Raw genomic sequence first — 27,231 nt, 5'->3', positions numbered from 1 at the left:
GCAACACCATTACAAACCCTTAAAGGGCCATTTCCACTCTGCTATCCATGTGGTATTCCATATCAGTACTGTCATTAGTCTTACCAAGATACTATCTATGAGGTGTTTGTAAATCATCACACGCCATCCAACGTGTTGCTCACTGAGAGTTAACTTTGTGGTGCTTTGTTGTGGCACTTTTAGAAGTTCTCCAAGGTGCTGTTGCAGCACTTGGTATCTGCATCACTGCAAGCCATCAAAGAAGTAAATTACTGAGGAACTCTCCTTGTGATGATTGGTGGTAACACAGTTAAAGCCTTCTTAGATGAAGTTACTTGAGTGCTATTCTTGTGGTATTTGGCAGCAGCACTGTTACAAGCCCTCCGACTGCCAACATAGCAGCAATGAGGATCATGGGAACTGAACAGTGAAGTTCAATAAGAACGCCAAAAAGGAGGTTACCAAGGATTGCTGCTGTGCGGTTAACGACCGACTGAACTCCCAGGGCTGTGGTCCTGCATAGAAAATTTCGAATGGGAAATAGCAGCAAAAACAAAATTTAATAGAGGGTCATTGTCCCTACGATTTTCTGTTGTTAGAAAACTTGATACTGTATACTCTTTTTGGCCAATCCATAGGCTAGTGTTGGCTTGCCTAGCTTGCAGGGATCTATGTCCATCACATAATTATATCATCTGACTCTTTCACACAAAGGGAGGAGATATTAAGGGAAGCTGACGTGATGATAAATCGTCGTGCGCATGGCAGATTGTCGTTAGCGCGCTTCCGTGCGCATGGCAGATTGTTGTTAGAGCACTTCCGTGCGCATGGCAGAATGTTGTTAACCCTACCGGCACTCCCACACCCTAACGACAATCTGCCATGCGCACTCCCACGCTGTAACGACAATCTGCCAGGCGCAGGGAATCGCGCTAACGACAATCTGCCATACGCACGACGAAATACACATATGAGAAGGGAAAGTAGATTACTGTACAGTACTCTCCGCTTTACTGGGTAATGTCACGCAGAGCATTTCTTACCCGATTAAGTGGAGTACCCGATTAGCCAAAGAGCATATTTCATTCATGTCACAGCTACTTCACATATATTATGCACATATCTGCACCACATTACAGCATGGAAGCTTCATCTTGTTAAAAGTTTCATAATAGCCTTCGCAGAATTCCGAATTTCTCTCTGTTTCAAGAAAACGGCAGGCAAACCTTACAGAATTATGTTTTATTGGACCTTGTAGATGAACAACTACAAATAGGATTTAATTGGTAATCCATGCCGAGGCACATTTGACATGTTAAATTGTTAACCATAGCCCTTCATCACCTCTCATCACCTCACAATTTCTTCACAATGTATATTTACACACATTTTAATGACATTCTGAGGGAAAAGATGAACAGAGATGAAGCTTGTCTGGAAAATTTCTACCTGTCTAACTGAAATGCCTACCCAATTATCCAGTAAATATAACACACATCAGAACTGTTTGTCCACTTTGTACGTCAATTATTAAAGCAGAGTACCCAATTAAGCAGTACCAGATTATGAGGAGACTACTGTACTGTAAATGAAAGCAAGGCAAGATGATGAGCAGTGGAACACAGGACAGATGAGAAAGGGGGTGAGAGAGAGAGACCAAACAAAAATATTACTGGCTTGCATCATGCAAGATGGACACTGGTTTATCTGGACTTGGTAACAGACGGAGAGCAGTACGAAGATGACCACACAGATGACCTTAGACATCTATCTAAACATCACCAAATATCTTACACATTTCCTATTTCAGGTCTTACTTATTACCAGATGTATCCTTATTCTCACAGAGACAACCATTAACTTGCCACCAAAATTCAAGTATCATTTATAAAGTGCATCTTTAATATTCACATTTATGTCCATGCTTTATTAACAACATGAAAAATACTACCTGCAAAATGGTTACAAGCATTTATAACTAATAACAATGAGCACTGAGAATGAGGGGTCAAGGGAAAAGAGCAATAAGCTTCATAAAACATAATCCTCTACTATGCATACACATGCAAACTGTTCAAAAGTTAGAAGAGGGAGTTGAGAGAAAAAATGGCAGAGAAGTTGAGAAGTGAATGAACAGCAATTGCAATTCAATTCCACGGAGAACATGACTTCTGTAAGATTTGTGAGCATGTTTTACAGCATTACAAGCAAACAAAAACATTAAGATGGGTTGATCTTGAGGTCTCTATGTCATTCTACATGGGCAGTCACAAGTAAAAACAAGCAAGCAAGCAAAAAACAAATCAAAACAAACAAACAAACAAACAAAACAAAAAACCCAACCCAGATCACTGCCCACAATACCTGCAGTTGGTGGGGTACATCTCGACTCCCATGACACTGAGAGTGTTCCAAGATACAACTGAGATGGCGCCAAACACGATGGAGGTGGCCAAAACCTGCGTTCTCGTTTGCAGGAACCATATAAGGAAGACGCTGACACCCGACAAAATAAGACTGGTGGCTGTAGAAACAAAAAAGAACACTTGTAGAATACACACAATTTAAACAAAGTACAACATGAACATAATAGTACAGCATAAATAAATGAAAGCTTTTCTGATACAAGGAATGATGTTGGTACATTGTAGTGTCACCAACCGTACCGGTACTGTGTAATTACTACCTGCAACTTGGCTGCAGCATACAAATGGAACTTTTGAAGTAATCTCTTCTTCTTCTGTTTTTTGAAGAGGGTGGGGGGTAAGTTTAACTTTCAAAAAAAATCCACACTGGTAAAGCAAATCACAGCGTTCAAAATACAACCATGATAATATATTTCGTAATGGAGGCACATTACTAAATGGTGGAAATATCATGTGAATTGACAACAACATATATGTTGAAAAAAAAAATACAAACTGGAGCAAGACAAACCAATGAAGGCATAATTATCATTCGTAGTTATAATGAAGTCATAACTTTTGATAAATCAAATGTGACAAATAGTACATAACCATGCATGCTTAGACCTTCGCCTACAATCTCAATGCTTAGGACAGCAGGTTACCTCTGTACATAAGTATCATGGAATCAGTTCTTGTACAAGAAAATCACTTGAATATTGAGGAAAAGAAACAACTCACTAAGCATAAATTTTCTCCCAAGTCGATCCATCAGGAAGATTGTGAGAAGATTACCAGGTAGATTAGACAGTGATGTGTAGAAGCCATCCCTGTATATATTGTCATCTGTATCGTTGGCAAGCGACTCAGGGGAGTCAGGGTTGTAGTCTCCACATGCAGACCCAGCATGCTCTACCCTGTTAAATATCTCTGGGAACCACATCCACAAACCGTAGAATCTGGAGGAGTGATAAAAATAGCAGAAGAGCCAGAAACGAGATGTAGTCATTCAATACACATTTTCAGCTTCTTGTTCTATGAGACTCTGTTACAATTTACTGAGAAATACATTTTTTTTTAAAAAAGTAATGGCATAAACGATCACGTCACAGAACAAAGGTCAGAGTGCAGAATAATGTGTTAAATGAAACAAAACAAAAAAGTATCTTGCATAGACCTCCATTAAGTTTGGTGAAGAACACGCAAACTTTCCAGTTTTATTCATGGTGCCATGACAAGGAATTGTGACGTATTATTGTACAATTGTATCTACGGGAAAAGTCACACGACTACGAATCCATCCCATATTTATATTATTACCACAAAAGATGTGATGAAAAAAAAAGACAAGGACTCACCCAAATGAAAGACAGAAGGTGATAGCGAGCATTGCTGCAGTGACACGTATCTGAGGTCCCCTGAAGAGCTGGGAGGTGGTCTCTATGATGGCTCTTACTCTTCCACATCTGTCTGTAGCGGCACTCCTCCCATTACTAGTCATTACCATCTTCTCCTCTTTACTGGATGCCACCAAGTGATTGATCTATAAACAGTAACAAATAAGAGCAAAAATGACTAGGACAATATAATCTTTAAAGTCTCCACTGTTATAATCAGCCATCCTTTCTTCAAATGCATGGCTAAAGTACAATAAAAGGGAAAGACTGTTGAGTATGTCTGGCTTGCCCAGCCATTGGCATACACTATCATTACATTGTATATCTATCCAATGTAATTTATCATTTTCCTTGAAATTCACATGGACTGCTATCACGATGATTACATTTTTTTAATTGTACCCTGCACCAACTAGGTGCAGTTTTCTTCTTTGTTTTTAATTAATTAAGGTCCACTTTTAGACTTCACCCAGATCATACAAACTCAATCTCTTATTCTACTCTATGATTGCATGTGGGACAGTAAATAATGACAAGTGGCTTGACATCTGATAAATCAATGCCTGTATGTTTCTTACAGAATGAGCTAAATTGGTTGACATCAACACCCAAATCCATGCAAATTTATGCTGAAGTACTAAAGTAGCTGAAGTATTGGCTGAAATTGGATCCTGAACGTATTGAAGAGGAAACACTCTACATAGTTGCCTACTATTCTTAACGAAAAGACAAAATAAGTCACTACATAACAAGTGAGATGTAAAGATTTTATCTCATGGTAATACTTATATGGAATATTCAGAATTGTCTATGGACACAGTGAGCACAACTTCCCTTTTTCTCATTCAAGAGAAACTTGTATCAAAGCTGGCTAAATTCAGTTTTGTTGGTGTGTTTTTCAAACATCAGGTGGTTATGGCATGACATGCAGGTGCAACGCCCAAACTCCCATCGTTCTGGATCTAATACCTTACTGGATAATCATCCTGGTTCTTGGTAGGATTGTTCCACCGGTGGATCTTCCTCATAATCTGCAGTGCCTCCTCTGACTTCCCTTTCTAAGAGAGGTGAAGGAATACAACAAACAGAGATAGGATACACACTGCCAATGACATTTACACGTATACCTGTCACTGCACAGCATGCAGCAAGTGACATAGTTAAAGGACAAGTTCACCTTCATTAACATAAGGATTGAGAGAATGTAGCAATATTAGCAGAACACATCATTGAAAGTTTGAGGAAAATCGGACAATCCGTTCAAAAGTTATGAATTTTTGAAGTTTTTGTGCAGTCACCGCTGGATGAGAAGACTACTGCAGTGTATGATGTCACATGCGTACAACAATAAGGAAAATACAAAAAAGAATTTCACAAAATTTCATCTTTTGAAAAAAGTACACATTCCCTTGACTCGTTACTGACATATGTTATGGGTAATATTATTCCCATTGCCTTTAGAAAGAGGCAAGTAAAGTGCTCTTTTATTATGTGAAAAAAGTGAAAATATGTTGAATTTTCTTTACATTTTCTTTATACTGTTGTACTCATATGACATCACGAGTTAGTAGTCTCCTCATCCAGCGGTTCCAACACAAAAATTTTAAAAATTCATAACTTTTGCATCGATTGTCCAATTTTCCTCAAACTTTCAATGATGTGTTCTACTAATATTGCTACATTCTCTCAATCCTTATGTTTATGAAGGTGAACTTGTCCTTTAAGAATGATGAATCGAGCCTCAATGAGCATTATCAAATATCACCAACTGTAGCATCTTATGTTTTATGAAAAGCAGGTGCTTCCGTGACAGACATCTATTGAGAAGTATTCCTTGCATGCTTCGTACATGATAAGTCACTTATCTCACCTTCTCTTCAAATTGAAATTACCACCATGTTTGCTGTTAAAGACAGATCAACTGATTTGATGTCATCATACATCCTTGCTAAAAGAAAAGGGACACAAAAAAATCACATTTGCAGCATGAATTCATACATAACAAAAATAGAAACACAGGTACAGAGGTATCCTGTTTTGAAAGCTTTCAAGATTGTTAGAAATTTAATATGTACCTGCCAAGCTGGTACTTGTTGCCATATGGTGTGAACATGAAAGTCACAAAACATATGAAATTGCCTCTGTACTCCAAGAACTATTAGGGATCCTCAAGATATCTGTAAATTATCAGTATCTTTGAAATGGCAGAGGCATGAATGCACATTATGTAACTGTTATTGTCAATTTCATGGGCTGAATACATAATAATAACAATAATAAAGAAGAAGTGATTGACTGGAGGTCCAACACACACTAAACCTGACTGTGATGACAGCAGTACATACCTCCAATAAGTACTTTGGGCTCTCTGGCATCACCAGGAAGGTAAGGACCGAGGAGGCTGCCGGGATGCAGCACAGGGCTATGAAGATCCTCCAACTCTCGTAGCTAAAGCCCTCAGGGCTGTGGAAGCCAAGGTGCTGCCTGGGGATGACTGCCCAGGCGAGGGCAGCAGTCAGGATGTTGCCAAACATCCAGAAGGTGGCGAGGGCGCTGATCATGGCTCCTCGGCGGTCCGAAGGCTGGAACTCCCCAAAGTAGGAGAAGATGACCGGTATGGAGCCACCAACACTGACAGCAAAAAAATTTTCATCAAAACCAAAACAACTATACGAACCACACAGGAGTCAATTACAAGAGAATTTCTTTTTGTTTGTTTGTTTACTTTATCTTACAATTGACATAACAATGAATTATCAAAAATATACATGTATATATGATACAAAGATACAGCACCACACCAATGAAATGTGGTTTGTGGCACTTGATGGGATCAATGACATTTCATTATCCATCAATACATGACACATTCAGTGATTGCAAGTGTGATGAAGAAAAAAAAAAATTATTGTTACATGTATCATGCGCTGACAATACCTGAAGACATGGCCAAGAATGCAGACATGACTTCAAGTATTTTCTGGATTTTAGTGAAACACACCGCTCAACTCTCTAATACGGGTTTTCAAATGTTCACTTTGACAGAGTTTCTCTGCATGCTGTTGTGCAAAGGTTTGAATGTGCTCCATGTCAATCCACGGATGTCCTTGAATTTCGAGCCACAGGATAAGAATAATGGGGCATTGCAAGAAAGTCGAGTTGCAATCGATTGCAACTTTTTTGCAACACCCCTTAAAGACTTGCATCTTACTTACCCGACACCACTCAGGAACCTCATCATGAGGAAGACTGGAAATTGTTGACAGAGACTGGAGAGGAAGCCAAAGAGAGCATTGCAGGACAGCGAGTACATCAGGACCTGGCGACGCCCTTGGACATCAGCCAGTGATCCCCAGCAGTAGCCTCCTACCAACATGCCTGCAGCGAGAGAAGCAGAATGAACTTCACGTAAAGGACATCACACATATCTATGCATCATAAGAATAATATTATTCCATTCACCTTTAAAACTTTTCATTTTTAAGTCTAATCTTACAGCAAGTAATATTTCTAGTTTCTGATAACATTCTGATAGTTCATGCATATACACAAGCACCACTAAGACAACATGAAGCTAACTTTAAAACATAATTTACGGAACATTTTGACTTTGCAACCATGTAGTATCATGCATTGCCATGTAAATCTCAAGCAAAAGTTACATTTAGCTCAGGTCATATCAAAGAAATATATGAAGCAATCACATTTTCAATCATATGCCACACAACACTCAACTCAGTGATTGTTCAAACTTTGCCCTAATACGGTCAAAAGATATTTACCAACAAATATGATGGAGTTCAGAACTCCTTTCTCTGTGTTTGTGATGTGCATGTCTCTTGATGCTTGAGGAAGAAGGAAAGACACACTCAAGATTTCCACAGTATCACTCATGTTGGCCCAGCCACAGACCAGAAGCAGCACAGCATGAAATCGTCCAAAACCTCAAAGGATATGAAAGAAAACTTATATATTTGTAAATCTACATTTCACATTCCAGACTAATAAATTTTACAAATGTTATCATCGATAAAACATTTTTATGGTGCAGGGGTGGATCCAGGAATTCCGTAAAGGGGGGGGGGGGGGGTGGCGCAAACAATATTTCTGGTGATACTTCCGCCTGGTGCACCCCCCTCTGGATCTACCACTGTCATGCACTGCCAAGATGAACTGTCATTCAAAGTCATATCAACTTAAAAATGCAGTCCTCCTTTGAAAAAGGGTCACCAATAAGCATCATGTAACAGTTTGTAGGTTGATTATACTGTTGGGTGAAATACATGGACAAAATAAAATCAACATGCATTAATGGAATGGTATTGTAAAGTGTATCCATTAGGATGACTAAGAATCTGATGAGAAACACTTATATGCATTTTCAAAGAAAACAAAGCAAAGAAATGAACAAAAAACATGGGTTTTTCTTTTCTTTTCTTTTCTGGCAATACAACGTCTACAGCACAGAACTTTGATTACCGGTAATGCTGTTTAATAGTTTATAAATTCTATCGTCTTGGAATGAGTGGGGGGGGGGATGCAATAGTGTAATGCACTCCAATATCTCAATTTAATCTCACTGTACATTGGGGAATGGGGGCTTCTATAGATTGTGCTGCATTGGAAGATTGCAACTTACCTGCTGCATCAACTGCTGCACTGTAATTTCCAACATTCCCACTGCCTGTTGGACGAGACAGGGAGACAAAAATGTGATGAACCAAGGAGGTTGAAGAGATGGAGTAACAACAGAGTTATTCCCTTTGATCTATGTTCGAAGCCGCCACTCAAAAATATTTGAAGCATGTGCCAAACAGGATCTGCCGCGCCGATACGAAGACAATTGACTCGTGTCTCATTGCATAATCACCAGCCACTTTCAAAGGATGGTATGTCTTTGTGACGGTAATTACTTTTCGCTATCCCTTCTTATAAGAGCTAGGTGGTACAGACACGAGGATGCGCGAACAGAAACAAAAAAGAGGGGAAAATGCTGAAATGAAGACGAAAATTACTCGACTGGGCATACACGGGCACTAATCTGATATATCTATCAATAAAAAATTATACTTGAAGATTATTACATGTTAGTTTCATTTGGGGTAATTAAGTCGAAAAGTGATAAAACCAGCTTTCCAGGATGGTACAGTTTTAAACATTTCACATAATACAGCTCGATTTACACTCTTGCGCAAATTTCTGAACGGAATTGACTTTTGTTTTACATGTTTTATTATTAAGTGAAATTTCGTATCATTTGATAAATAAATACGCAAAATATGGCCAACATTATGATAACGTTCAAAATGAATCTTCAGATTGCTCAGCAAGACGGCGGCTTGGAACATCGATCATCAAAGGCACAAGTGCACCTGTGGAATTCTTTTGTACATCAATAGAAATCTGACAACTGTTTGAAAAATAACAGACAGTTGGAACTCCATGTATAAACCTCCTTGGATGAACTAAACATATCTACGTACCTCATTGATACGATACTTTTCAACTCACCATAAACATCACCTGTATTTCCTGCAATATAAATATATTTCATTTCACATGTTTAAATAATAAGTGTTAGCATCACAAATCAATAAAAAAAAAAAAATGTTATGTTTTGTTCACAACCATTTTACGTTATCAGTTATGATGCTCTTATATATGCTATTCAATGCAGTGCCAAAAGTTTTCTTACGTGTGTCAGGTGCGGAAATCTCGACAGCATCATCACTATCTTCTGTCAGCCTGGTATAGACAGCCTCTCCTGTTCTGTTTGAGGACATCTTTGCAAATCTCTCTCCTCCTAATAAATGCTAGTAATAGTTTCACTCAGCTGGCCGAGAACTTGCATTTGCAGTATCTTTGCCTTGACCTGACCTGAGAAGTGTTGTCATGACCAGACAGTGATCCAAAACCTGCTGTCTTCGTGACAACGATGGATCAGTGATTGGGCAGATCGTTGAAAAGCAAAAGGTCGAATCTGACCACAACATTGGTAGCAATAGCGTAAATGAACTGTTTTGAACTGAATGTAACAAATCTAAACTCTGCTATGAGTCAGTAGCGCAGCCAAGTCGTAGCGGCACCATGATCGAAGACGATGAGATGCCGAGAGTGTCGGGCTGGAAATGAAAAGCGGTTCCGCTGAGTTCCTGTGTCGACTACGTGTCAAAACCTGCGAAGTGCGTGAACCACCATCACCAGCCCACCAGCGCGCCAGCTGCTGTTAGTGTGCGCGTTGCATGCATATTCATGCTATCATCGGTTGCATCATCGGTCGGCTTTTCGTCAACTCTTATATGGTGAGGAAACAGAGGAAAACTGCTTACTAGTATCATGGCAGCTCCAGTTTTACGGTAAGCTTTACTCAGATAATTTCCGACAAGTTTATTATCTAAGGTCACATCATTTAGAGTTCAGTAGACAGTAACTATGGAAGCAGTGCAATATTGTCAGGGACATGCACATGAAGCAAAAAAAAAATCGTGTGAACAGTAGTCCCACTCCTTTCATTTCGTGCTGTCAAGTCTAGCTAGGTTGGACAAGCATTATATTACCGTGGGGAACCATTAACGTGGTAAATTTACTGTATTGATGATTGGTCCTCCCAACACCAGTTGCAGTCTCTTCTCTAAGGAATGTACTTTTGCTTTCACCCACCACGCATGTAGACGCTACGTAATAAGTTTAGGTAGAATCATGTAATACATGAAGGAATGACCGGAAGTCGACAAAGTCTCTGGATCTGGATCTAGATCAACATGATCAATACGCTGCCGGACCGGGATGGTGTTACTGTTGTTATTACTGTATAATAAGTGCAGCGGGCCACAGGGAGACGGGCGCAGACTAATTAGTCGTAACGAAGGTCGTAACGTTAGTACTACTTCCGTATACTGTAGACTAGGCCTAGATCTACTCAATACTGATTTTGATCCCACCCCACTGACACTGTCACTGATGACGATGATGATACAGAGGATTACAGTATCTACTGATGAATGCGAATGTGCATGCTATTCAGTAGTACTGTAGCATATGTACCGTTACCAAAGATATTTCTTCAAGAGGATGCAGAGGGACAAATAAGTTCTGTATACAATTGTAACTAGACCTACTGAATACAATGCCTTAAGTCAAGGTAAATCAAGGTAACAGTAGGTAAAATGAATCTTGTCTTGTCCATGTTTGTTCTGTTCAGTTGTGCCGTCCTTGCCTTGATACCCCAAATTGGTAAGATTTCTTTTAATCCTCACAAAATCAAGAAGAAGAAGAAGGAGAAGAAGAAATGAAAAGAATTATAATTGGTTGGAAATAATATCAACCATGAACAACGTATATCATTGCAAATGGGGTCTATGCACACGCTGGATCCTGACAGGAAGGTGTCTCACCTCCCTGCCCTGATCCTGGAGTCCTAGCTAGGGTACACAGCTTCTGGAGTCGTACCGGGGCCAGCATTAGGAAATAGGCCCAAAGGTTAGAGTTTGAGATTTTTTTTTTTTCCAAATACTCTGTTTCCCCTAAAAATTCCACGTTTGACCCTTCACAGAACCCTTGGGAAGCTTGGAGTCGGTGGTGGAGCCATCTATGTTTCGGTGGAGCAAGGAGTTTGGGGATCTTCCCTTGATGGTGCTAAGACCATGAGGAGCCTCACTGGCTCACTGAAGACACAGGATGAGTACCTTAGACAAGTAAGATATCCTCATCACATCTGCTCTTTGACCTTTTTCCTCAATGCATGTCACAAGGGCTGATGATGATAACAGTAATGATGATAGTAAGCATGATATTAAAGGGAGTGTACAGTTCTTTGGAACGAATTACCTCGTTTTATGCAAGTTTTGTCATCTTTTCCTGTATTTAAAAAACAGAGTAGAATTTTATCTCTCAAGTTTTAACCCTATTGTGATTTTTTACACGAAAAACAGAGTGCAATACATAATATGATTATTTCTGTGACACCGGGAACTGACATATCATTTGTTCTGTTGTTGTTGTTGTTGTTGTTATAGTCGTTTTTTTTAACTCGCGTTTTATATTCTCTGGGTTTCTTTCTTTCTCATTCATGCTGTATTCTTATCATAGTATACTTTTTGTTACACATATGTTTTTTTCTCTTTGCTATCTGGTTGATATGTTTACGTTTGTTTTGATCATAACGTTGTGCATTTGAAGATATGTTTTTGTATCTTTTTATTGTGCAGGGCCCCTTGGTAGAGCAGTTTGTTAACTGAAAGGGCTACCCTGTTGAAATAAAACGGAAATAATAAATAATCTCATAGAGTGGTTTCTGAATATCTCACAAAACGCTAAAAGCTAAATCCTCACCTCGACCAGAACTGTACACACCCTTTAAAGATGATAGTGTTAATCATACCGATGACAGTATTGCCAAAAATTACAGCACTGGTGATTATAATCATGTCATACACAAGAAATCCCATGATGTCTTACTGAGCACAATCAAAGGCATTTTCACATTCAGTTGACTTTTCTCCCAGTCAGGCACACAGACAAGTAGTATTAGCACTGTTCATGCTTGCTTTGTGTGGAATTACAAAATTTTTGTCATCTACCAATCTTCCAAAATAGCAGAGGATACGGCCTTTACCCTATTTCTCATTTCTCAATTATTGTATGTGACCCTCCCACACATTATAAAGTTCGGTATCACTTAAGAACATTGATACTTTTACATGAAGAAACTTGTGACCCAGAAACATTACTACATTGTACAGTGTAGATGCTGATTGAAGATAATCATTATGTATGTTGCTGAAAAGGTTGGGACATCTACCACGATATTTTTTACATAAACAAATATTTTTTTGAATGCAATGTGCTGGTGTGTCTTTTGACTCTGAATTGACAAGATTAGATCAGATGAAGTGGATGATAAGGATGTAGTGATTGAGTAATCAATTCCCATGTTTTGCTTCATAATTATCTTCCCGACAGATACCTTCATCAGAGCAGCTGTCAAGCAACCTTAAACAAGGCTGGAATTCAGGTAAACAATCTATTCATGAGAAAAATCATTCTAGATATATGTCAGTCTAATATTGTTTTCTAGTGCTAGTGCATCCATTGTGTGCCTACATTGATATGAAATGAGATGAAACATATTACTGGATTCAATTGAATTCATTGTGCCATACTTTTTGTGAGCATGTTTGTGTGTGTTGATGTTGATGTTCTAAGGCAAGAAACTGCTGTAACTGTGAAAATTACAATATTGGAGTACAACCTACTGTACAAGGGGCCATGCACCTCTGCTATGAGAAATCATCATCAAGACATTTTGATGCTGCAGAATTGACTGTCGGTATTCAATTTGGGAGAAAAATATTTAACAAAAAACAACAACACATTCTTCAAGCTGTTATCCCATGAAGTAAAAGCATTGACAGAATGTGGACCTTTTGATGTGTTAGAGCCCACTGAAAATCAATATTCCATTTACTCTTTTTCATATTTCATCTTACTGCATGGGGCTTCATGACAAGATGAGTATAAGAGTAAAGCATAGTGCAGTGTATGCTTTAATATATATTTCTATGTCTGTTTTTCTTGTCCACTTTATCCTTAATACCATGAAGGTTTTGTGGTGACTTCTTTGGCTCATTTGTGTTTCTGCTTTGATATCATGGGTATTTTGCAGGTGTGAAGTGGACATTTTCATCACTAGCAGCAGGACCAGAGAAAGTGAAGGAACTTGGCAATCAGGCTGTGGGATACATCACGGATGCAAGCAAATGAATGACAGCTTTTGTGAAGCAACCATTGTGAGGGTTGTCAAGGACTAATAGTGTCTGCACTTTGAGTTTTAAAATCATGGATCATTAAGTCATCAGTCAGAGCATAGTGCTATCTTATTGTGCATGAATATGGACTTGATCATGCTCAGAGTTCAGATAATGTTCCAAACAGAGACTTGAATTTGAACATTGTAGCTGTGGCTAGGATCCTGTGTGATGTGAAGGAAATATCCTGTGAATCTTCTCTCCCGTGAGTGGAATGAGGGGAGTCTCCATGAGTGGGATCATGCTGAAATTTGTACAGCTTTCCACTATGGACTACTTACAGTTTATAGTAAAAAAGTTCATTGGTTTCAAAGGTTTCAAAAAGACAGTGTTTATGCTTTCTGGTCAATCAGAAGGAAAAAAATGCATACATTCAGATGTTAAACAAAGAGATGATAAATTTGTAACAGAATTATTTGCAAATAACCCATTTGTTGTTGTTTTAAAGTCTGTGGATATCCACTACCTATAAAGAGTCTTCCTCTAACCTTTTTTGGAAAAAAAAAATAAATTGGGAAGTCTTCATTTTCAATATGGGAGGTAAATATTTCAGTTGGCAAAGCAAGGAATGAAATATAAATAATTTACACATGGTACAGACACATAGTACCAAGATTCATACAGGTCATATTGAACACAGCCATTACATATCTTGGAAGGACCCCCATAGATGCATATTAGGTTTTTATCCAAATTTGTTTCTTACTGATGTATGTACTATATTATGTGCATTATGCTAGTCATAAGACTCTAAAGGGGATCAGAATAGATCCAAGGGATCACAAAGTTAGATACATGTAGTCTGTGTTTTAGACATGTATTTTCTTTATCTTTGAATGTGATGTGCTTGGAATAATTTGCATGTGTATTGGAATAAAATGCTATCACATTACACCAAATGTTCACAGCCTTGTTATTTTAGGTGCCATGTGCTGGCCCATGTACAAAAATTAAAGAGAACTTTGTCAAAATTGCGTTTTGATGAACCTGTGTGCAAAAACTGCCATCTGCTATAGGTCCAATATACATGCAGTTGCTTTATTCATGGCTTTGCTATTCATCATGTAACACTTTTTGTGCTTTTTATGATTTGACTTGTGGATTCTGCCTTAATTTTTCACCTTACAGGTCTTGTTTACATAGGAAACAGTGATTCAAAAATTGTTCAAGATATCACATTTGATGCATATGTGTAGGTCTGTTGTAGCACAAAGCATCCTACCATATACAATTTTCGCAGTAAAGCCTAAAATATAAGGAGATTTCAGTATTTGTCTCATTAAACCATAACTGTAGACGGTTTAATCTGAAAGCATTTTTATTAATAACTATTGTTCACATTTTGTGTATTTAACAATACATAAAGTTTGAAAAAAATCAGACAATCCGTTCAAAAGTTATGTATTTTTGAAGTTTCTGTTCCGCATTGCTGGATGAGAAGACTACTACAGCTTGAGATGTCACATGCAAAAAACGGTATAAAGAAAATGCACTGTATAAAGAAAATTAAACATACAGTATTTTCACTTTTCTCGCATAGTGAAAGAACTTTTACTTGCCTCTTTCTTAAAGCGGGGGAATGATATACCCAAAACATAAGTCAGTAATAATTCAAGCAAAAAATGAAGTTTTTTGGAATTCTCTTCACACTTTCCTTATATTGTTCTATGCATGTGACATCATACAATGTAGTAGTCTTCTCATCCAGCAGTGACTATGAAGAAGCTTCAAAAATTCATAACTTTTGAATGGATTGTCTGATTTTCCTCAAACTTTCACTGATGTGTTCTAATGATATCGCTGCATTCACATAATCCACATGTCTATGATTAAAGCATGTTCAGCATAATTGTGGACCTGCTTTTTTTAAATATAAGAAGACCACGGTAATGAAGAGCAATCAAAATAGAATGAAACACCTCAACTGATACAATTTTGAATTGATTTATGATTCCCCTTTTTTTCTATTCGTTTTTCTTTAGTAGGCCCCTAACACCCTTAAAAAAAAAGAAACATTCGTTATCATGTATATTCAGCACACAATCACTGTCGACAGTACCTACTAAAAAATTTATGTGTGTGTGTTTATGTGTGTTCATGTTATGTTCAATTGGGGTAGGCCCTATAGATCTGAGAGTTTGTCCATGTGTGCAAGTAGGCGCACAGTTCGCAAGAACAATTTCTGCCCTTCCTTTGTTCTCATTATACCTATACATTGTACAGCTGTATTATACCTGTATATCTACTGTACATTCTGCAAAAAAAAACAAACAAACAAACGAACAAAACAAACAAAAAACAAGACAAGAAAGTAAACACTTTTTCGAGTTCATTATTTTCATAGAAGAGATTGATGAAAATGTATTTTATACCATATTAAAGGTAATTTATTTGGCTGTCAACCTAGTAGGTCAATTTTATGCATGAGTGAACACATCTGTTTTTGTCCTCCAAGGCACAAAAGTAAAAATTGCAAAAATTGACATAATTCATTTGCAAATGCCCTTTAAGAGAACAATAATAGCAAAAGACCAGTTTAACACAATGAAAGAGATGAATGAAATAGCAAAAATAAGTTTTGTTCTCTTTGTCTCTGTAGAACCGCAAACAAAGTCAAAGTGGGGAAAATAAGATTTTTTTGTCAACTCAAACTTCAAATGACATAGGGAGTAAGGGTACAAAGATGATTAAATGAACAAAATGTCTGTATTTTATTCATGAATTCAATTTAGAATTCAAGAATCCATGAGTCAAATTCAAGAACCAAATATAATTTACAATTTTCCTTATTTGAGAAGTCAATTCAAAATCCTATCTTTTTTGTTAATATTGCTTCTCTTATTTCGTTTGAATTTGACAGAAAATTCTTCATTTTCTTCGATTATTTTTAGCATTTATTGATCATTTGGGCTTCAAATATATTACAGAGATCATAGGTTTACTTTTGCAACTGAATTGATTTTTTTTTTTTTTTTTTGGTTAAATTTGTCTTTTGTTCTTATTTCCACATGGAAGAGCATTTGGGGATGAATGGCAACTTGTTCATTTTTCAAGTGCAATTCTTACTTTTGTGCCTTGGAAGAGAAAAACGAAGTTGTTCACTCATGCATAAAGTCCCCCTTTTTATTGACTTAACAAGTTGATAGCCAATTGAATTACCTTTTCATAATCTGTCGTATATAATACATTAACATATTTGGCCAAAAATTCTGTGAGAAATATAAACTTGAAACCGCCTTTGCTTTTTTTTTTTTTTTTTTTTTTTTGCTGAGTGTATATGCACTGTATAGGCCTATAGATATTTTTCTCCCCTCTTAGTTCTCTCTCTCTTAATTTGGTCTGTCAGTGTTTTGCTCATCTACTCAAATGTATTTTTCTCTCTCCCTATGTGGAAGTTAATTGATTACCTGGTTTCAGATCTTAACAATTACGTTTTAGATTTAAGTTAATTTGTTTCATTATTTTCATTGCTTCCTTTGTTTGATGATGTTACATAATCATAACTAATACTGTTAACTCGAAGTACATTGTATACCGTGTTTACTCGGCCCGGCGGCCAGGGCTTTTTCTAGAATTTCCCGCAGTGGTAACGTGTCATTAACTGCTTTGACAAATTACGTCTGAAAAATACTTGTATTACTTGTAAAGTAACCCTGTCATATAGAATAACATGTCTCCCAGTTAAACCATTATAAAATGTTATAGATTTTAATGTATTATGATTAAATTTATTAGATATTTAAAAGTACAGCTGAATTATAGTTTGTAGTAAAATTATTGAGATCTTATAAATTGACCATCCAGCTTCGAGCTTCGTTTAGCGCAGCTGCTAGCTAAATTCGTATTTCTTACATCGGTAAGATGTAATTTGAAATCCAATGTCAGTCTTTTTGCGGATGACTGTGTGGTTTATCGGCCTGTCAAAACCCCATCAGATTGTAACTTGCTCCAGAAGGATCTCAAACTTTTGGAGAGATGGCTAATGTCCTTCAAACCAGACAAATGTAGTGTGATTAGGTTCTCCAGATGCAAGACCAAAATTGAGCGCACATACAGGCTCTGCGGTCAAGATCTCCAATCAGTCCACCAGCATAAGTACCTTGGAGTTACTCTGTCATGTGACATGAAGTGGAATACTCATGTGGACCACGCAGTATCTAAAGCTAATGGTATGATTGGTTTCCTACGTCGCAACCTGGGATCAGCCCCTCCAAAAGTGAAAATCCAAGCTTTTAAAAGTCTCGTCCGTCCCCATATTGAATACTGCAGTTCAGTATGGGATCCACATACCAAGAGCAATATTCAGAAAGTTGAAGCTGTACAAAGGCGAGCGGCACGGTTTATCCTTAACGATTATAAACGTGAAAGCTCTGTCACAGCCATGCTTGCATCCCTTCAACTCCCACCCCTCCAACAAAGAAGATTCATCAACAGGCAGGTCATGATGCACAAGATGATCCACAACAATGTAGATCTCTCTATTACGGATTACTTGGAATTTAAGAAACGAGACCCCTCCGTGTCTACAAGAAGATCTCACCCGCTCTCCCTTGAGGTTCCTTTTAGCAAGACAAACTGCTTCAAACAGTCTTTTTTCCCAAAATCTGCCAAAGATTGGAACTCCCTTCCCCACTCATTAATTTCCATCAAAGATTCAATGATATTTAAACAAAAGCTAAAGAGCGCACAGCTCGATTAGATACCGTTCCCTCACAGACCGCTATCAACGTTGAGTGATGTTCCGGATGGAGCTTTTCAACCGTGATACCGTGAAACCGTGAAACCGTGAAACCGGTAGCATGGATGTCGTACATACGTGGTGTGCAGTGGATGGAATAAGCAAGCTAAAAACGCATGGGCTATTACTATATAGCTAGCTTCGTTCAGTTCACTTCAACCTCAAGGATACGTTGCCTGTGTATTGCAACTGACTCCTGCTGAAGAAGTATCGAAATTGTTAATGATGGTGGCTTTAGAATTTCTTGACGAAGTTAGGCGCATGAATAAGCGCCAGGTAACGTGCCTTTTGCTCCTTTTTCTTCCTCAAGTTCTCACGATGTAGGTATTCAAGAAGTAATAATAATCCACCTCAGTTTTATAGGTCGGTCCCACCTATTCGCATTCCCGCAGTTTCCGGAATGGGTAAAAGTGGGTGATCAGTTACCATATGGCATTAGCTTTCACAACAGGTTAGATTCGGTCAGTCAAGATTTTCTAGTACAGTATGCTGTTTCAATGTGTTGCATTTACTTTCAGAGTTGGAATAAATTGTAGATCTGGAGCCACACAGGAATATGACGTCGTGAAATGAGGTCAGGCACAAATTTGAACAAGAGCAGAAAATTTAATTCAGCCGAGTCTGGACTGGAGTCGTGGACTGTAACTGTTAGGCCCGAACTCACGAAGGTGGTACAAATGAAACCATGGTTTAAACCATGGACGAAAACCATGGAGCGCCAAGTGTCGCACGTAATATTTCGTTACAAAATTGGTCACTTTGTTGACAAAATGACCGTTTCGTTAACGAAATTATCATTTTGTGGACGAAAAGTTCATTTTAGTTACAAAAATGTCATTTCGTTACAAAATAATCATTTCATCGACGAAATGACCGATTTCGTAATGAAATATTCCATGCAATGCTTAGCGCTCCATGGTTTTTGTACATGGTTTAAACCATGGTTTCATTTGTACCACCTTGTGAATTCGGGCCTTAGTGTTAAAGATAGTGTTATTGTAGTGTTGTGTCTAGCAACCTCGACTAGTTGATCCTAGCCCGACCAGAAGCTGTCTGGGTACGTATGGCATCTGCCATGCTCAGTCTGTTGCAACTTTTGTGTACAGCGACAGGGGAGGGCTGTGTATAGTTACCTCAGCTCTGAGATATATCTTGGTCAGTAGGCCCTAAATGTAAAGTTGAATTTATAACGTTACATTTAATGAAAATATGTTTGTACTGTAGGTATCAAAATGACACAAGCACAAGTATGCATAATCACAGGTAATCTAGTTTATATTCAAAACAGGCAAGAGCAGTTGTGAACTGTTTCCAACATACTCCTGTAGTATTTTCAAAATGTAGCGAGTATCGGTACTTGAACCAAAACTAACCTGTAACCGCCCCTACCAAAATTTGAGTGTGCCCTGAAAGGATACTGTTGTAGTCAAGCATTGGCGGTATAATTTTTGGTGGCTTACTTTAATAATAAATGTGATGATGGTTGATGTGCTTTGTTTAAGATCCAGTGCACATGCAGTAAGTATAGACCTACTGTATATCAAATTATGAATTCAAACAAAAGTGGTTAAAGAGTTAGTTTGTATGATTTGCACAGAATTTTAATTTGATATTCAGTTTAAAATCAAAACTTGTATTGTCTTGGGTTTTTGCTTAATATCTGAGTTTCATAGTTCGAATCTTGTGGCTTACAAGGCAGATTAAAATAGATTTTGTTTGTCATCATTGCAGCTCTTCTATCAAGTGCTAAACTTTGGCATGATAGTGTCATCTGCTCTCATGATATGGAAAGGACTGATGGTTGTGACAGGGAGTGAGAGCCCCATTGTTGTGGTACTCAGGTGAGTCATGCTTTCTTCAGGCTTTTTTTTTTTATGCCTCCGCCACGAAGTGGTGCTGGAGGCATTATGTTTTCGGGTTGTCCGTCCGTATGAACGTCCGTCCGTCCACTTTCGTTTACGCGATAACTTGAGTAATATTTACTGGAATTTTACCAAACTTGGTCCAAGTATGTAGTATGATGGGGCAATTATTTGATTAGATTTTGGGTGAAATCGGCTAAAGGTCAAAGGTCAAGGTCAAATCATGAAATTGTATCCGTTTACGCGATAACTCAAGACTGGATAGAGCAAAATTCACCAAACTTTGTTGGAGGATGATGTATAATGGGACAATTACTTGATTAGTTTTTTCAGTGAAATCGGACAGAGGTCAAAGGTCAAAGATCAAGGTCAAATCCTAAAATTTATCTGTTTACGTGATAACTCAAAACTGGATGAAGCAGCTTTCACCAAACTTGGTCCAAGGATGATGTATGATAGGACAATTAGTTGAGTAGATTTTAGTGACATTGGCAAGAGGTAAAAGGTCAAACGGTCAAGGTCAAATGCTACAAATGTTGCAATTTCCCCCATATCTATGCAATGCCCTAAAGTATTTTCTTGAAACTTGGTGTGGACATGTACTACTGCGTAGAGATTCTCCAGAGAGAGTTTCACTTCATAAGGTCAAAGGTCAAAAGGTCAAAGGTTAGGTGAAAATGTTGCAATATCACTTTTCTCGCAAATGGTTCAATGTATCTATAATCTTCGTGGAAGTTGGTACATACGCATGTACTGACTGGCAGGGATTATCTAGGGAATTTAGGGGTCATGGGTCAAAGGTCAAGGTCATCTCAAAATTTTACTATTTCCCTCATATACTAGTATATGCAATGCTTGCATTATTAGTTTCAAAACATAATACATGCATTACCTATTGGAGATTCTCTGGGAAATTTCCAGCCAGAAGGTCAAAGTTCAAAGGTTAAGGGTCAAAGGCCAGGTTTCAATGCCCCCCCCCCCAAAAAAAATAAATAAATAAATAAATAAATAAATAAATAAATAAATGAATAAATAAATAAAATCCATTTTGTACCATCATTACACTCTTTCTTCATACCTTGGAAATTACTCAGTGCATAAACTTATAAAAAGGTCTGTCAGAATTCAAGTAAAAATTCTCAATTCCCCATATATATGTACCTGCACTCTTAAAAAATTAAAGCAAACCCAGTTCAAGACATTTCTGACAAACCTGTCATTTCAATATTTTGCCAGTTATGTGAAACTGTCATGGATCACACGTTGTGAAGACATTGTACTATACGCCTATTGGAAGAATCATGCATTATGGCGGAGGCATCAGTCGCCATAGCGACATTTCTAGTTTCATTTGTTTGTTTTACCAGTATTTTTTGTTCATGCCTTTCTTTGTTTCCCTTTCCTCTTTAGGATATCTTATTTTCTATCTCTTCTTCTTCTTCTTCACTCTTCATCCCATATCAATTTCTTATTCCTGCAGATCATCACATCCTTATAGTACCGGTACTTGCCTGAAGTCATAATTTGGTCTACAGTACACTTCAAGTTCCTTTTCTTTCATCTTTTTTTTTTTCCTTTTCTTGCTTCTCTCTGCTTCTACCTCCTTCAGGTGAACCCATGTCTTTCTCCCACTCCCCTTTTTGTCCCTCCTCTTCCACTTGTACTTTCCCCATTTTCCCCTTGCCCTTGTGTAGTTTACGTTATTTCTCTACAAGAATAAAAGATTAGGTGTTTTGGGCAAGAACACTCAAGTTGTGGGTCTTTGCTCTTACAGAACTCATCTAGAGATCAATCCCAAAATATTAATGTGTAATGTATAACAAACTAATAGGAACAGTATGAATGATTACTTTGAAATGAAGGGGGAAGGCGTACAATTGTAGATGTGTCTGTCTGTCTTCAATGTTAAATTTTTCTCAGTTGAGCTACCATGTTTGTGCTTTTACTTTTGCATTGCATACTATTTTTCTTTCCATCTTCCATTTTTTTTTTTTGCTACATGAAAAAGAAAAAAAATGATGAATGCACTGCACACCAAATGAATTTGAGGTGGCTTTTACTATATTTATTGACTTAAAAATATATATTTTGTAATTAGTCTGCTGCATGCCATGATAATTGTATCCTTTGATTTCTAAATGTAGTGGTAGTATGGAGCCTGCATTCCACCGTGGTGATCTCCTGTTCCTCACAAACTATCAAGAAGATCCCATTCGCGTTGGTGAGATTGTGGTGTTCAAGATCGAAGGAAGAGACATTCCCATCGTGCACAGAGTCCTTCGTCTGCATGAGAAGTAAGACTTGCCCAGCAGCACACTGAAACAGTACATTCAGATTCTGATTACTTACTAATGCCTGCAGCAAAAGTGCATAATATCGTTATCTTCTGTTCAGGCCAGACATATCACATAGAAAACAAATGTTTTCTGTCTTTTGCATTATGTATTTCAATTCAGTTGACATGAGTGGGAACAGGATCTTTCTTAAAAGATTTTCTATAAAAATCTTCAATATATATATGTATACATATTTTTTTTTTCTTAGTAGCGTATGTTTTTCAAATATAACTAGTTAGACAACAACCACACAGCAAGTGAAATCAGAATGGCTTTATCCAAAATGTCATATCAGTACTTCCCTTCAGAATAACAGGTTAGTTTCCTAATGTAATTTGTAAGAAATAGACATCTTAGAAAATATGTAGGAAAAATATTGCCTTCATATATCCTGAGACTCTTTTTTTTTATCTTTTAAAGAGAGAGAGAGAGAGAGAAGAAGAGGGGGAGGATAAAGTGTAAAAAATTTAAGGGTTCCAGTATTGAATGCAAATGATGGATTTCAAACTAGTTTTAAGACCACTATCATTTTCATGCATGTGACCAAATATCTATTTTTAGATGACCATAAGATATAACAGTTGATTTATCAATGCCAAAACAAAGTACTCTTGATTTAATTTCCACTTCTCTGATCATTTTACACCACTTACTTTTGTCTAAAACAAATGCTTATAGAGAGTTTCTATTCTTGCAATGCAATTTTCTTCCTTAAATCACCCAGAATATTGGTTTATTAAGTCATTTAGTATCTCTCAAAAGAGGATGAACAAGAGAGAGATTGATAATTTCTTGTGTCCTGGCCTTGTTCTTCTACAGGGAAGATGGAACAGTCAAGTTTTTAACAAAAGGTGATAATAATATGGTAGATGACAGGGGGCTGTACGCCAAGGGCCAACTCTGGCTGGAGAGGAAAGATGTCGTCGGCAGAGCGAGAGGTTTTGTTCCATACATTGGCAATGTTACAATTATGATGAACGACTACCCTAAATTAAAGGTAAGCATCAATTATGAAAATGCCAGGTGATTGTCTTGTTTTGTTTGTTTGTTTGTTTTGTTTTTGCAACACAGTGGTTTGTGGTCATACCAAGAGGCCAACAAACTGATGCTATTCTTCTATCAGTATTTGTTCTCTTTCTGTAGGAAGAGTGTGTGTATCACAGTATCATTTACCTTTATTTCCAATATAGTGTGTGCTTGTTTTGCTGTAAAACTTGTATGAAGATGTACATAGTGATCAAGGCTGAGCTCAGTCGATTTTGAGTTTTGCTGACCCCATGCAGGTGCCTTGTTTTGTGCATAACAAAAGAGTTTGTGAGCCCATCACCGCACGCTCTATTCATACTTCGCTCCCGATCAATATTTTCATTGTTCAATGGCACATGTAGTTGAACATGGAAAGGGGATACATGTACCACTTGACTGCATTTACACAGGCAGATAACTACCCTGCCATAGGGGCACTGAAGGCTCTCTGAGAAATTGCGGGAGGAACGGTAGAAGATGCAGAGGACTGCATGTATAGTTTGGTGAAGAATTTTATAAAAGATTGATGATCTTGTCATAGCATCAGACAAAGTATGATGTGAATTAACACACACATTGTTGACAGTGTGTAATAACAAGCTTTATGTAGCCAAGGGACCCATGGATTCATCTCACATGTCAGTAAAAATGTCTATTTCAAAGTTCAAAGGTGATGTAGTTTTTCATTAGCTCACCTGAGCCGAAGGCTCAAGTTGGCTATTGCGATCGCCCTTCGTCCGGCGTCCGTCGTGCGTCGTGCGTAAACTTTTTACATTTTCATCTTCTTCTTGAGAACCCCATGACCGATTTTCACCAAACTTGGCAGGTAGCATCCCTAGGGGGATAGGATCTCAATTTGTTCAAATGGGCACCATGGCCCACCTGGGGGGGCCCAGGGGGGCCCCAAACCCCCTAAAATTAAGGAATCTTTAAAAATCTTCTTCTCTAGAACCAGAAGTGATAGGGCTTAGTTAATACTATGAGTTAGTACATTGATGACTGTAGTTTCAAGTTTGTTCATGGGGGAATCAGGGGTGCCCCCCTTGGGACCCAGGAGAGGGGGCTTGGGAGGGGTCCTAATGGGGCCTAAATTGTACTTTTTCATCTTCACTTTGAGATCCCCATGTCTGATTTTCACCAAACTTGGTAGGTAGCATCCCTAGGGGGATATGATCTCAATTTGTTCAAATGGGCACCATGGCCCACCTGGGGGCTCCCAGGGGGCCCAAACCCCCTAAAATTAAGGAATCTTTAAAAATCTTCTCTAGAACCAGAAGTGACAGGGCTTAGATAATACTATGAGTTAGTACATTGATGACTGTAGTTTGTTTGGATTGGCGGAATTAGAGGTGCCCCCCCCCCCCCCCCCCCCACACACACACACATGAAGGAATATTTAAAATCTACTACTCTAGAACCAGAAATGGTAAAGCAAAGTTAATACCGGTACCAGGAGTTTGTACATTGATGACTTTAGTTCCAAGTTTGTTCATTGCAGATCCATCAGGGCTGCCTGCCCCCCCCCCCCCCCACACCCTGGAGTTGAGGAGGGGGGATCCCAGAGACTCCAACCCCAAGCACCTTCTCATCTGGAGATTCTCCCGCCCGAAACCCCTAGCAAACAGGAGACTCCAAGTTGATGTGTGCGAAGCGCGAAGTTCCTAGGGTTCTAGATGTTCTCTGGTGCTATCTAAGGCTTATTTTTTCAACATACGATAGCAATAAGTAAGAAATCCTTTCCACCGGGAGACACAGAGCCAGGGCGGGAGAAATCAAATCTCCAGCGGGAGAACGGGAGATTTTGCAAAAATGGGTTTTCGGCGGGAGATCTCCCGTCGAAAACGGGAGAGTTGGAGTCTCTGGGATCCATATATGCAGACCTAAGTTTCCAATGTTCTCAGGTATGAGTGTGCAAGAATGCATGGAAGGTGAAATTGCGATACTCAGGTGAGCGTGTGACCCCCGGGTCTCTTGTTTCCTACATTTTTGCACCTGCACATATCCAAAGACTCAACATGAACCAGTACAAAATGTGTACTTGTGTCATGTGTGCAGAGTAATTTTGTGTATGATTTTGTTTGACTTTTTGAGGAGTCATTTCACACAATGACGACAAGTGATAATAATTTTTCCGTGCTGCTAAATGGTTAATTGTGGTGACTCCAAATCAAATACACTAAATATACTTCATCCTTTCTCTTTACAGTATATTATTTTAGCGGGTCTTGGAGTGTTTGTCCTCATACACCGTGAATGATGCAGAAGGCTGTCTCTTGCCAAACCAATCAACACAATGAAGCCCATAGTGGAATGAATGTATACCTGCATCTTCAGCAGGATGTGATCTCTTTTTGTTTGCCTGGAGTACACTTAAATCTTATCACCGTGAACGTTCCAAGACGGGGCAAAATACTCTACACTGAAACGAACATAACCATGGTTCGAGGAGTTGAGCAATTAAAGGACAAGTTCACCTTCATTAACATGAGGATTAAGAGAATGCAGCAATATCAGTAGAACATATCAGTGAAAGTTTGAGGAAAATTGGACAATCGATGCAAAAGTTATGAATTTTTAAAACTTTTGTGTTGGAACCGCTGGATGAGGAGACTACTAAGGCTCGTGATGTCATATGAGTACAACAGTATAAAGAAAATGTAAAGAAAATTCAACATATTTTCACTTTTTTCGCATAGTAAAAGAGCACTTGACTTGCCTCTTTCTAAAGGCAATGGGAATAATATTACCCATAACATATGTCAGTAACGAGTCAAGGGAATGTTTACTTTTTTCAAAAGATGAAATTTGTGAAATTCTCTTTATATTTTTGTTATATTGTTGTACGCATGTGACATCATACACTGCAGTAGTCTTCTCATCCAGCGGTAACTGCACAAAAACTTTAAAAATTCATAACTTTTGAACGGATTGTCCAATTTTCCTCAAACTTACAATGATGTGTTCTACTAATATTGCTACATTCTCTCAATCCTTATGTTAATGAAGGTGAACTTGTCCTTTAAGAAGTGGAAGGGCATTAACTCAACATGTGAAAGTGTCACAGGATTAAAGCCCTTTTATTTCTTAATTGACAATGTGAAGGTAGATTGGTAAATATGCACTAATGATGTAATCTGTGGTATCTCACTTTCACTGAAGGATCCTTCATTTCTGAAACTGTACTACTGTTTTTTCTGTATGTATGCATCAGTTGTTCACTTTACAATTAGCATTTGTAGGACTGTCACATATTTTTTTTTTTTGCCATTTTCTTCTGCCTTAGTGAGTGTAACACCCTGTCTCGAGAATTCCTTACAGAATTTAAATTCAAATACACAAATTGTGCTGCAGGGCTATGATTTAGTTTCAATAACCAGTTCTTACAGTGACAGTGAATCATGAGATGAAGTGTGTTTTTGGAAATGAAGTAGCATATTTATTTATGGGCAGTGTCCATAAGTGAAGGAAATTTGAATCGTTTGCTGTACAAAATGCATTGTCTTAGGTAGTACAAATTAATTGTTTGTATTTGATTTGTTAACCATATTTATGTCTTACTGTTCAAGAAACACAAACTAGACCCACTGCATCAGGTGCCTACCCATGTTAAAACTTGCAGTATGTTGGTGAAATTCAAGGAAGACCTACGATCATGATATGTTTAAGACTTGTGGGTTTGTTT

The 27,231-nt window shown here is 38.1% G+C and overlaps 3 protein-coding genes across 4 annotated transcripts; 2 read left to right on the top strand and 1 right to left on the bottom strand.

Moving 5' to 3' along the window:
- Positions 1 to 86: 86 nt before the first annotated feature.
- Positions 87 to 9,606, bottom strand: LOC140237418 (synaptic vesicle glycoprotein 2C-like). Its single transcript, XM_072317338.1, has 10 exons — positions 9,477 to 9,606; positions 8,421 to 8,465; positions 7,564 to 7,725; positions 6,997 to 7,159; positions 6,127 to 6,412; positions 4,756 to 4,839; positions 3,743 to 3,927; positions 3,126 to 3,343; positions 2,344 to 2,503; positions 87 to 494 (listed from the first exon to the last, which is right to left on the bottom strand). Exons 1-10 carry the CDS (start codon positions 9,562 to 9,564, stop codon positions 311 to 313), a joined length of 1,575 nt encoding a protein of 524 aa, XP_072173439.1. The 5' UTR covers positions 9,565 to 9,606; the 3' UTR covers positions 87 to 310.
- LOC140237420 (signal peptidase complex catalytic subunit SEC11A) lies at positions 9,522 to 26,036 on the top strand. Of its 2 annotated transcripts, none has more exons than XM_072317341.1 (5): positions 9,522 to 9,529; positions 20,057 to 20,166; positions 22,332 to 22,481; positions 23,343 to 23,520; positions 25,756 to 26,036. In XM_072317341.1, the coding sequence occupies exons 2-5, from the start codon at positions 20,084 to 20,086 to the stop codon at positions 25,804 to 25,806; spliced, it is 462 nt and encodes a 153-aa protein (XP_072173442.1). In that variant the 5' UTR covers positions 9,522 to 9,529; positions 20,057 to 20,083; the 3' UTR covers positions 25,807 to 26,036. The 2 variants fall into 2 exon arrangements, with proteins under 2 accessions (XP_072173442.1, XP_072173441.1); XM_072317340.1 differs by lacking the exon at positions 9,522 to 9,529 and adding an exon at positions 18,466 to 18,601.
- Positions 10,041 to 14,834, top strand: LOC140237423 (MICOS complex subunit MIC13-like). The gene is made up of 4 exons (XM_072317344.1): positions 10,041 to 10,137; positions 11,334 to 11,475; positions 12,743 to 12,794; positions 13,446 to 14,834. The coding sequence occupies exons 1-4, from the start codon at positions 10,118 to 10,120 to the stop codon at positions 13,541 to 13,543; spliced, it is 312 nt and encodes a 103-aa protein (XP_072173445.1). The 5' UTR covers positions 10,041 to 10,117; the 3' UTR covers positions 13,544 to 14,834.
- Positions 26,037 to 27,231: the final 1,195 nt, after the last annotated feature.

The sequence above is a fragment of the Diadema setosum genome, chromosome 14 (genome assembly GCF_964275005.1).
Source record: "Diadema setosum chromosome 14, eeDiaSeto1, whole genome shotgun sequence".
NCBI classification, from domain to species: domain Eukaryota; kingdom Metazoa; phylum Echinodermata; class Echinoidea; order Diadematoida; family Diadematidae; genus Diadema; species Diadema setosum.
This window is presented reverse-complemented; position numbering and strand designations above follow the sequence as displayed.